Source organism: Pseudonaja textilis, chromosome 1, assembly GCF_049901715.1.
Source record: "Pseudonaja textilis isolate UNSWEBS1 chromosome 1, rPseTex1.2, whole genome shotgun sequence".
NCBI lineage: Eukaryota > Metazoa > Chordata > Lepidosauria > Squamata > Elapidae > Pseudonaja > Pseudonaja textilis.
Window position 1 is genome coordinate 188,399,976 of NC_141990.1, and position 12,002 is coordinate 188,411,977.

The 12,002-nt window shown below is 41.8% G+C and overlaps 1 protein-coding gene and 1 non-coding gene across 8 annotated transcripts in view; both read right to left on the reverse strand.

Moving 5' to 3' along the window:
- The window catches only part of MYO3B (myosin IIIB), a 290,878-nt gene that overhangs the window by 71,573 nt on the left and 207,303 nt on the right, over positions 1-12,002 (reverse strand). For 6 of the 7 annotated variants that reach the window (XM_087919959.1, XM_087919960.1, XM_087919961.1 and 3 more), the window contains 2 exons: positions 9,119-9,176; positions 7,779-7,914 (listed from right to left, as the gene is read on the reverse strand). In XM_087919959.1, coding sequence (XP_087776085.1) covers positions 7,779-7,914; positions 9,119-9,176 — 194 coding nt within the window. Of the gene's footprint in view, positions 1-7,778; positions 7,915-9,118; positions 9,177-12,002 lie in introns of those variants that run through there. The other variant, XM_087919964.1, reaches the window with a different exon arrangement.
- On the reverse strand, positions 688-794 carry LOC113434205 (U6 spliceosomal RNA). The gene has a single exon (XR_003373776.2). It is a non-coding gene; the product is annotated as a U6 spliceosomal RNA (small nuclear RNA).

Below are 12,002 nucleotides of genomic sequence, written 5' to 3' on the forward strand. Positions count from 1 at the left end.
CAATCCAAAGGACAGTGCAATGTATTCAAAACATTGAGTATTATAACAAAAACTAAGAGGTTTGCTATGTGAGGATCTGATTGGAATGTCAGGATGGGCCTCCATTAAGTCAATGGAGGGTAGAAAATCACCTCTGCTGAAGCTCAGAAGTATGGAGTTCAGTATACTCATCTTAAGCCTCCTATGAACTATGGACCGATTAAGTCATTTTAAAACTAAAATTGCCCCTGCTGATCTGGTGCCACAAGTCAGTTGCCTGGATCTCCAATAAATGAACAATAGCTGTCTCCATCACGCTCCCTTTAACGGGATCCCCAGAGAGAGGGCAAGTAATGCAAAGGTTCCAGGGGGAGGATAGAAATTCTATAGCCAGGCCTAATCTTCTGATATCTCTAATCCAGGAAAAAGAGGTAGAGGCATCCCATCTGTCCGTGAAAGGCTTGAGCCTTTCACCAATAGGGGCACAGTCGTGAGGCCTATGTTGTGCCTCGAAGACCTCTATTTCATGTTCCTCTTCAAGTTGCCATGTCCCTCCAGGCCTTCAATTTGTCAGGGATATCCTCTGGGAGGAGGAATTCTGGTGTGGTCCCACAACTGTCTGTCAGGCAAGTAGCGCTGCTGAAGGCCTGGGTTGAAGCCCTGAGGCTCTCCTGGATGGCATTGAGAGATCCAGGAATGAAGGCAAGGTGAAATATGAAACACTTCACAAATTTGCGTGTCATCCTTGCGCAAGGGCCATGCTAATCTTCTCTGTATCATTCCAATTTTAGTATATGTGCTGCTGAAGCGAGCACTCTGGAATTGGGGCCAGCCTGGCTGGGGAAGAGGATTGAGACTTCTGTTCAACCTCCCTCATACATTTTTTGTTTGTTTGTTTTTGAAGATATGCTTATCTAACGCATTTTGGTGTCTTTTGGCATCCTTTGTTGCCTTAGAGGTCTCTCTAGGATGTTTTGACCTACTTTGAGTTGGTTTATTGTCCTCTGGGGGTATTTTTGGTTGCCCTTGAAGATTCTGACCTAAAGCCCACAAGGTGAGATATCTATATCTATATATCTGTATGTGTATGCGAGATTAATGGACTGTTGACTAGTTCAGAGGACTGATGTAAACAGAGGCAGAGAATCCTCTTGATATTTGCTCTTCCCCCCCACTTTTTTTGGTAAATTCAATTTATTATGTTATTATTCATAATAATATTGATATCATTAATATTATTATTGATAATATTTTTGTTATATCTGTGCACAGCTACTAACATAAATTGTTGTGCTGTTACCAAACTCATAATTAGATGACTGAATATGGAATCAAATTGTGAGGCCAAATAGAGAACACCTTTCAGGACCTGTATTGCAATTGGGTGATCCTGCAGTCACTGGCCCCTAACAGCTTCCTGCCCAGGCGGACATGGGCCTTGGCGCTCACTATTATTGTGCTGCTAGAATTCTGTGAGGGCTGCCAACTTAAAAAGGAAGCCCGATAGTCAGCCTCAGAAAGAGGTCCGTAACCGGCATAAATGTCCCCTGGACCCACACGGAGATCCTTGTGAGGGGAAGTGGCCTCTCAACAGATAATGCCATGGAATTCTTATAAACAAAATGATGCCGGCATTGTTTTAGTTGTCAAGATTTAGCATCAACCATCACCTGTTAATGTGAGCCAATGTGAATCTAACTAGAATTTGAGAATTTGAGCAGGAGAACTCTGAGTCCTCTGGCTCCACCCGATCAATAGCCCTTACTTCTTCTATATACCTTGCAGGATTATATCTGAAACTACAGAATCTCCTGTGGAGAGATACCTGAGGGTAAGGATGCTCTGTCCTGCTTAGTGACCGGAGTTATAGGGAATTCCAATCAGAAGGAGCACTCTGTTGTTGGCCAGAGCAGTATGCTGCACCCCCGCAGAGATACATTGGCGTATTGCTAATTCCATCCACAGTCTCATCTTTGCAGGGATCTTTTCTGGTAAGTCATCATCTTGACAGAATCTGGCCGCTGTTGGAGCAATGTGGCCACAGAGGCACTTCGAGTCACTTGTACTGATCTAGATGGGCTACCTGATCTTGTGCAGCTGCACTGCGTCTGGATTACACAGACAGATCCAGGGGTGGTTGCAGAGGGGGATTGGAGCCGAAGTAGGCCTGGAGGAGATGAGGTTTGAGAATTATCTTCATCCTCCCACATGAACTTCTTCATGTGTTTTTCTAGTACCTTATGGCTCATGTTAGCGTCTTTTTCTGCTGCTTAGGAGGTACACTTAGAATGCTTCAATTTGTTTTGAGAATTTGACATGGCTCTTGAGCTACTGCCGCTTGCCATTGTGACCGCTTATTACATTTTACTGTTAATGAGGCTGAAATGTTGGGCACTTGGCACGCCCAGGGGCCTGAACCAGCAATGGCCAGGAAACCCTAAAACAATGCTCCCCAGTTTTGTATAATCTTATGTAAGAATATTGAATTCTTATTCCTATTCCTATTATTATTATTGTTATTATTATTTTGTTATTAATATTATTATTTCTGAATTAGCCAAATTTGCAACACCTCATAGGCCTAGAAAGGAGGAATTGTTGAAATAAGATGTAGGCCTGCGACAGCTTCCTGCACAGGCAGACACGGGCCTTGGTGCTCGCTGTGGTGCTGCTATTTAATTCTTTGAGGGCATAAGCCAACAGTTTCTTCCTTAATGAATAAGGGTCCAAAATAGAATAATTATATCTGAATATCTATATACATACACATATACACACACACATACATATATGTACACATATATAAATATATACACGCATATAGATACACGTACATACGTATTAGGGTGATTTCCCTCAGGTTCCAGGAAGGAGACCCCTGCTTGGGGAAAGAAGAGCCTCACAGTTCCAGAAATAAAATGCAGATCACTACCGCATGGTTAGTGAGTCTGCAATGGCGCCAGCCGTCATCTCTTTAGGCATGTAATGAGGTAAATCGGTTCAGCAGCACTTCCATGCCTTGAGGGGAGTCGATACTGCAGTTTCCCCTTGAATAAAAAGGCGCGGTGGGGCAGATGGGCGCTGATGCCCCCACCCCAGATGTTGTTCCCAGGGGAGAGAAAAAAGCCTCGGACCCTTTTAAAATGGAGCTTCTCCCATTGGGCATGGGCGGCGGTGATCCTAGCAGCTCGTCTTGAAAATATTGTAATGGTACGGGCTAAGAAATGTGAATTTTTAGACATGCGGCTGAGGCGTTATCACCTCTGATCCTCCTGGTGGTGAGAGATCATTATCTGAAGCTACGGTGAGCTCCCTTGGCTTGAGTTATATACCCTATATAGTATATAGGGAGCTGCTTGACTCATTGAAACTAAAAGCCTTAAAGGAGTTGTTTAGAGTTTTAAAGCAAACCTTTTTGTTGTCTCCTTTTGAAGCCTTTGCTGTTCCGGCCAAGGGAAAGGAAATTAAGCTGCCTATATCCACGAAGGCTGAGCAAAAACTGGGGACGCTAGGGAGGAGTCCTGTGGAGGAGGAGGAGCATCCTCTCAATTAAAGCCCAGCCTATCAAATGAGAGACAGAAGCATCACCCCAAACAATGGATGCTCTGAACAGCTCATCTGGAGAATAGTGCTAATTGTTTACTTATGCTTCTATAATGCTTCTATTATGCTTCTATAATTTTTATTTATTTGTAAAAATTATGAATTTAGCATATAACACTTACCTCTTTATCTCACTGTATAGGAAACATTTTGCTTTATTTAGAAAGTTATTCTAATCTATAATGTTAACTTGAATTACCTAACCAGCCAAGAAATTTGATTGTTAAAATTGCCTTGCTTTTTTGCATTTTTGCTTTTCAAAACTGTCAGTAAGGCAGTACAGGTTGTGAGGGTCCTATGTCTCTTGAGAGTTGAGCAGACATCTCTGGCACCGCATGTAAAGGAACATATGCATCTATCATTCAAAGACAGTTGCATAGCTCTTGAATGTACATGTCCACGAATTTTAACATTCTGGCTGGGGAGCATTCCAACAGCATAGCATAGAACAGTAAGTTTAATCGACCAACCAGCATGCAGGATGCACACCTCCAATGTGAGTGTTTGTATTGGTCTATCTCAGGAGTGTCAAACTCGATTTCACTGAGGACCACATCAGGGTTATGACTGATCTCTGGTGGCTGGAGGGAGTGGCCGGGGCCATGACCAAGGTGGGCATGGCCAGCTTGACATCACTCATTGAGGCTCCATTTTCAACCACCACAGCCTCCTACAGCCCTCATTGGCAGAGGACTGCAGGAGGCCATCATGGCCAAAAACAGCCCGGGGGAGGGCGCCTTGTGCAGCCTCCCTGAGTCCATATTCTCTGGCAGAGGCACCGCGGGCTGGTCCTTCGTTGTTTCCAGGGTGGCCCCCTGGGCCAGATCTAAGCATCCTGCAGGCTGGCTCCATCTCGCGGGCCTTGAGTTTGACACCCCTAGTCTATTTGCGGCTATCTTCAATCTATACTTACCCATCAATTTCTTCGCAGGGTAGGTATGAGGCAATAGCGAGTGCAACTCTAAATCTGGTTTACAAGCTAGAGTTAGGATTCCAGGTGAGTGCCAATCTGAGAACCATCAACAATGAGAACTACCAAGCTGCTATCCCAAAACAGGAGTCAGAGTCAGAGAGTTTTTGAGAGAGAAGTGCTTTCCATCCCACAGACTCAGCTGGTCCACTGCACTATATATTTCAAATATACAAATACATGTAATAATCTTCAAGGCCTTACTTGGGTGAAAAAAAAGACAGTTAAAGTGTCAGCATATAAATGCTGTTTTGGATAGATTGCTTTCACCTATTGTTCCCTTCCTGGTACAAGTTTGATATTTCAGACATATTAAATATTGTCATCATGGACAGGAGAAAAAAAAACGATCTGGATTTATTACTAAGCCTCTGGGCCATCTGCACTAGAGCAAGGATTTCTGACTCCTATTATTTAGCAGTAACAAGAAATGACTCCCTTCTCACCCATACATCTTAAATTAGCTACCACGCCTCCCCTGCTGGCATGGGTGGGGCAGGCCAGTCCCACTGAAACAGTTCTTCATGTAGGGCTTTAAAGGTGATAACCAACACCTTGAATTGCACCTGGAAGCAAATGGCAGCCAGTGCAGTTCATGAAACAGCAGTACAATATGGTTCACTCTAGAGCAGTGGTCACCAACCAGTGGGCCGGGGACCACTGATGGTCCACAAGAAAATTTTGGTGGCCGGCAGAGAAATGTCCCCCCAAAGCACCACCCCCACAAGCAATTAATCCAGGCTACATGGAAACACAAGGCTTGTGTCACTTGCACTGTGAACAACATGAAGTAGTGAGGGGAGGGGGGAAAGGGAGAAGCAGGGGACCTTGCCCCACTTATCCCATGTGCCTGGCCTGGCCACCAGGCTGCTTATTTCTGCTTCTTTCTTCTTCTTCTTTTGGCTTCACGCAAGGAAAGCAGCAAAAGCCTTTCTTTCTCTCCCTCATACTCCACCAGAAATGAGTCTTTGGGACCCTGCAAGGCATCCTTCTCCAAGAGGCTGTGTCGGCGTGACAAGTCTCACAAAGACTCATTTCTGGGGGAGTTTGGGAGAGAGAAAGAAAGATTTCTGCTGCTTCTGCTGCTTTCCTTGCATGAAGCCAAAAGTGTCTCTCCCTCCCTCCCTCCCTCTCTCCCTCCCTCTTTCTCTCTCTCTCCCTCCCCCTGAGAACGGAACTGGAGACAGTATCCTGCAATCCCAAACAAAGAATGATCGATCGGTAGGAAAACGGGATGAGGTATTTTCCTGCAGACTTTTTGGGGGATTTTCCCAGGTTCTCTGGTCCGCAGGATTTAAAATTATGAGTTTGGTGATCCTTGAGGTCCAAAAGGTTGGCGACCCCTGCTCTAGAGGTCCCAAAGACTGCCTGTGCTGCCATACTCTGCACCAGTTCTAGCTTCCAAATAACAGTAGTAATAACACTCAGACTTATATACCACTTCACAGTGCTTTACAGCCCTCTCTAAGCAGTTTTCCAGAGTCAACATATTGCCCCCAACAATCTAGATCTTCATTTTACCGGCCTCAAAAGGATGGAAGGCTGAGTCAATCATGAACCAGTGAGGATCGAACTGCTGGCGGTCGGCAGAATCAACCTGCAATACTGCATTCTAACCACTGCCCCACCACATCTCATTCAATCCTCTTCAAGGGTATCCCCATGTAAACAGCATTGTAGTAGTCCAAATGTGGGATGACTAAGGCTTGAATGACAGCACAGCAACACCTGATCCAGGAAAGGCTGTATCTGGTATACAACCTAGAGTTGTGTGAATGCTCTCCTAGCTGAAACTGCCACCTGCTCTTCAAGCAAGAGTTGCAAATCCAGGAGAACCCCCCAGGTGGTGGACTGTATCTGTCTGGAGTAGTGCCACCCCATCCAGAAATAAAGATGTTGAAGTCTCAGATCTTGGAGCTCCATGCACTTAAAACCATTCTGTCTTTCCAAGGTTTAGTTGAGGTCTGTTGTCCCCAAATCAGGCTCCCATAGCCTCCAGGTACTGTGAGAGGGCAGCAACAGCAAAATTTGTGTCACCCGGAGCAGAGATATGAAGTTGAGTATACTGGAGATACTTCAACCCATAGTGATGGATGATCTCACTGAGAAGCTTCATGTAGATTTTAAAGAGGAGTGGAGAGAGTACTGAGCCTTGTTGCACACCATAAAACAGCAGCTGTGAACTGGGTCTTTTACTCCCTATTAACACCAGTTGGGATTGGCCTTAGAGAAAGGAGTCAAACCAACCAACAATTGTTTTGCTCATGGCTAACCTTACTTTTAACCTTTATCTGCTCTTCTGTACAAAACCCATACAGTCCTTCATATTACTCTTGCTTCTTTTCTCATAAATCATTGGAGTAATTCTTTTAAATACAGACTTTGCTTCACTTCCTGATTTTTGTTTTGGCTTGCAGATATAGCGTAACCATCTTGTTTGAGTCAACATCATTTAATCTTAGCAGCCAACCATCCTCATATAATTGTTTCCAGATTTCTCTTACATAGGCTTACAGGATCTGAATCTGATTCTGCAAATATTATGTAGGTAGAAGCAGTGGTGGGATTTAATTTTTTTTACTACCAGTTCTGTGGGTGTGGCTTGGTGAGCATGGCAGCGGAAGGATACTGTAAAATCTCCATTCCCACCCCACTCCAGGGGAAGGTTACTGCAAAATCCCATTCCCTCCCCATCCCACTAACCTGCTTTCCAGCTCTGTTCTCCTGTGGAGGGCAACAAAAGAAGACCCAGCCGATCAGCTGGGACTCAATGGGAGGCAGAGAATAGATGGGGTTGGCGGGGCCAGTCAGAGGTGGTATTTGCCGGTTCTCTGAACCACTCAAAATTTCCACTACCGGTTCTCCAGAACTGGTCAGAACCTGCTGAATACCACCTCTGGGTAGAAGTGAGAATGAACAGATATAGACAGTCCTAAAGGTATATCTAAAATATAAATCCTTGAGATGTACTGTGTTGTTTAATGTAACAGTTACTACATCATCAGCTGACAATGCCCTTGCACGCAATAGGGAAAGATGGAGTAGATTGCTTTTGTAATTAATTTGTATTATTTAAAATTAAGGAGAAGAAGATTGACAAGATAACTTGACTCTTGCCGAATCTGTTGTCTATTTGTTTTTGGTCCTTTTAGGGAATTGTAAGGGGTTCTTTTTTACGTAAGAAAAGGTCTATGTTAACAACGATGCCTTTTTATACATTTCCTACCTTGACTTTCCAATGGTCTTTGTGGACAAGGCAGTTGATGATCTGCAGCTAAACGGGTGTAGCAGAAAGGGTGTAAATCTTTCTCTTGGTCTGAATGTCTCAGAATGGCCAGGGATGCTGAAGTTTCAGCTAAAATCTTGAAAAGAAAAAAGAAAAGAAAAAAAAAGAGTTGTTTTTCAATTCAAGTTTGTAGTCACCAAGACATGCACATATTATTTTACAACTGTATTACATTTAATATTCTGGATGATCTCTGGCAAGTTCCAGTGCTAGATGGGAGACAGTCTTCCCTAAACTGGTGTCTCCAGATGTATTCAACTACAACTCTCAACCGGCATGTCTATCACATTTGCTGGGATTCAGCTAGGGAAGTTAATAGTTAGTAGTACCTTAGAACAGGGGTCTCCAACCTTGGCAACTTTAAGACTTGTGAACTTCACCTCCCAGAATTCCTCAGACAGCTGTCTGAGGAATTCTGGGAGGTGAAGTTCACAAGTCTTAAAGTTGCCAAGGTTGGAGACCCCTGCCTTAGAATTCTATCTAGTCCATCCAGTTCTGTTGAGCCTACATTTGAGCGGACCAAACCCTGTGAATTTTCTTAGCAGTTATGTTTTCTGACAATGTCACAAGCCTTATTTTCCCCACCCCCGCTTCCTACTACCTGTTTCCCTCCCTGGCACAGAAAAACTGTGAATAATGGCATATGATATATGCTGATTTTTGCTCCAAGTTAATTTGTATCTTTAGAAGTAAAAAAAAAAAAAAGCTATAGGAAGGTATTAATCTGCTTAACATTTCTAAGTACATCATCCAAGGGATTTTGTTTTTTTAATCTTACATATGCTCAGCAGAGCTACTGGCAAAAACTGTACATTTTCTTCATTTCATCCTTGCAACATCAAATGGTAAGCAGCAAAAATTGGATCAGACTTCAAAGACAGCTGTGCTCCCAGTCACACAGCGACTCCTCCATTTCACATATTGAATTCAAACAGGATATCAAAGTGCTACCAAAGAACCTCAGGTCCTTGTGAAAAAAAAAAAAAAAAAGAGAGGATCTCACATCTGTAGAAAGTGAAGTGCGCAGACAAATCACCTCAGGGACCAGCTAACATTTATTCACAGCAGCAGATTTCCAGCCTTTTGATTCCGTTGTTCACTTGTACCTCCCTGTCTTTCTACAGAACAAAAGTTCTTAGCAATCCGGGCTTTGTCTCCAAGACTTGAAAATATTCCTAATGGTTTCATATTCTGATAGTTGTGCCAAGTAACCGTGAACATGCCTCTGAACTGTAGATTTAGGGATCTCATATCATTTTAGAGTCTGAATGTCACATTACCTTGCTTGTTTGTTTTTCAAGAAAGCACTGTATTGCATGAGGACTGCTATTTTTCTGCCTGAAACAAGAAAAAAAATGTTATTTTCTTCTTCTTCTTAAGCCAGCATTAACTTCTATGTCATTTCTGTTCTGATTAGTGTATTCCCTTTAAATTTAATCCCCTGATAATAAATTCTCGCAACATAGTTATTATATTTCTAAAGATTTTACTTGAAGATGTTACATTTATTTCTTTTCTTTGAGGGAGATTTTCAAAAGTGACAACTATGTGTGGAATGTTCTGCTATAAATTTAAAGAAACGTTTCCTTATTTTAAAAGCATTGGCTGCAAACCAAAAGGGGAAGTTGTGTCTGCTTGCAGATTTGCTCATTTACATATTTCTATTCTCAATGTCTATCAAAGAAAGAAGTCATTTTTGAAAGCAATTGTTGTTTCTAGCTGGCCTCTTCAGGAGACACCTGCTGCCTCCCCCACCCCTCTTAAATCACAAAGATTGGGGAATTCAAGCTGATGTGTCCTTTGCTCTCAGGTCATTCACTACATGAAATCTCGCAGTTACATATTATCTGCTAATTCCAGAGGACACAAAAGAATTCTCCTCCCCCCACTACACTCTTTGACTGAGAAACTATCTGGAACTTATAATAAACACCATTATAATTTTTTATTTACAGATACAGTAACATTGAAAATACTGTAATTTGCCATTGCTAAAAAGCACATTAAAACTTAGCTTTACAACAATTCAAACCTTTTGCTCATAGGCTACTCTGTGACTCACGGACTCTGTTCATTCAAAACTCTACACATCAAGTTCTCTTTTTTCACTCACACTACACACCTAACAACAGAGTGGATTTCAACACTGGGTTCACATACAAGTCTATCGAGGAAGCCAATAATGACCTGCTTCACATAGACTACTAAACCATACATCAAGATTTTCAATGCTCTAAATCCATCAAGCATAAGGCACAACCGCAGCAGAAGTATAACTTAGCTTTGAGGAGCAGACAACTTATCTGATCAAAGACCAGACTATCCACCATTGTCAACATATTGAAAACTGCAATCTAAAAGTTCAGGAGAGCTGGAACCAATCTGGGCATGAGATTTTAAGGGATGAATAAAATGTTTTTTGCCCCCTAATCCTGCCCCTAACATACTCCCAAATGGCCAAGATATATAGATTGCTTGGTGAATAACAAATGGCTTGTAAATCACCCTCAGTCCATGTGGTTTTTACATTTTACAGTTTTTACATTCTTGGTTTAGCATAGTGTAGAGCCTCAGCAATGAGAAAGGGAGATTATAAGACTAGCTGAAAAGCTATTTTCCATTACTGTTCAGATTTAGAAATTGGTGCTTGATTTTTTTTTAAAAAACCTCTCTTTGGAGCCTTTTACCTATATAGTGCCAAGACAGATCTTGCCCATCCTATATGTAGACCTTTCATTTGTCCTATTGACATGCACAAGCCTGTCTAAGTCTTTTTCTCTCTCCTCTCTGTTAATAGTCATCCCTCTATGTCATCTGCATACTTGATAATCACATATTCCTACAATAAACTGGAAAATGGCTCTGTTACACTATTAGTAAATAAGCTGTTGTGATTGAGCTCTCATTCCTTGCCCCAGTTCCTGATCACCTAGCAGTTCGAAAGCATGCAAATCCTTATTAGAGGAAGGATATACCTGGACAAGATAGGCGGCACACAAATTTAATAAATATATATATATATCCTCTACCAAGTATAAAACATTCTGGGTTTATGTAAACATTTGAATTGCACTCATGGGTCATTGTAACTTGACTACATGTTCCATTCATCCCTTTCAGGGCCATAATAATTTGGCAAATGAGGGCAACTGGTATGAAATTAGATCTCTGCTTATGTGTGCTTACGTCTAGTAATGAAGGGCTAATAGTTCACGTAAGTCAAGTTAGTCGTAAATGTACCAAATTTTTCAGCAATTTCTTTCAGAGGCGGCCTAATAGAAATACCCCTAGGATGAAAAACCAATATTCCAATATCCCAGGCTTTATATATATTTGCTTAGTGCAATGACATTTGTTTTGCTATAGTATTTATTTAAAAATTCATGGAGAAGACTCCAATCGTATTGTCTTTCCCATGCAACCACCCCAAATATAAGATAATTGGATGAAAAAAAGATATATAATTGGCTCTACCTTTCTGCATTAATAGTGCCATAAAATAAAATACAATTATATAAGAATGCATAATAATATAATAATAGTGCAATAGTATAAGAGACCTATTTGGTATAGTGGTTAGGGCATTAGGCTAAAAACCAGGAGACTGAATTCTAGTCTACCTTAGGCACAAAGCCAGTTGGGTGTTCTTGGACCAGTCATGTTCTCTCAATGGCAAACCACTTCTGAAAAACCTTGTCAAGAAAACTGCAGGGACTTGACCAAGAGTCAGTCACACAAAGAAAATAACTGATTCAAAAGCACGCACACACACACACACACACACACACACACACACACACGTACACAGGCAAGTCCTATTAACAAGTAGTTTTCATGGGACTGATATCAATCACATTTCTTGGCAGACGTTATTAATAGCAGACCAAGACTCTATTTCTACTTATGCAAGCAATGGTAAACATATTTCTTATATTCACTTTTACCACGCCAAACCTTACATATTTTCATCATACTGTAATAACCCAATCCCCTTTAACTGTCACTTTTCAAATCTTTTTAGCCTCTTTCTTTGTAAGAAAAGTGCTTCATAATCCATATTTAATCTGCAGGCCTTTTCTTCATCTTTTTACTTTGATCTCTTTAGCTTTAAAAAAACCTTAAAACAATAGTTACTCTTCACAGATAAGTTTCCTTTGTTGGGAT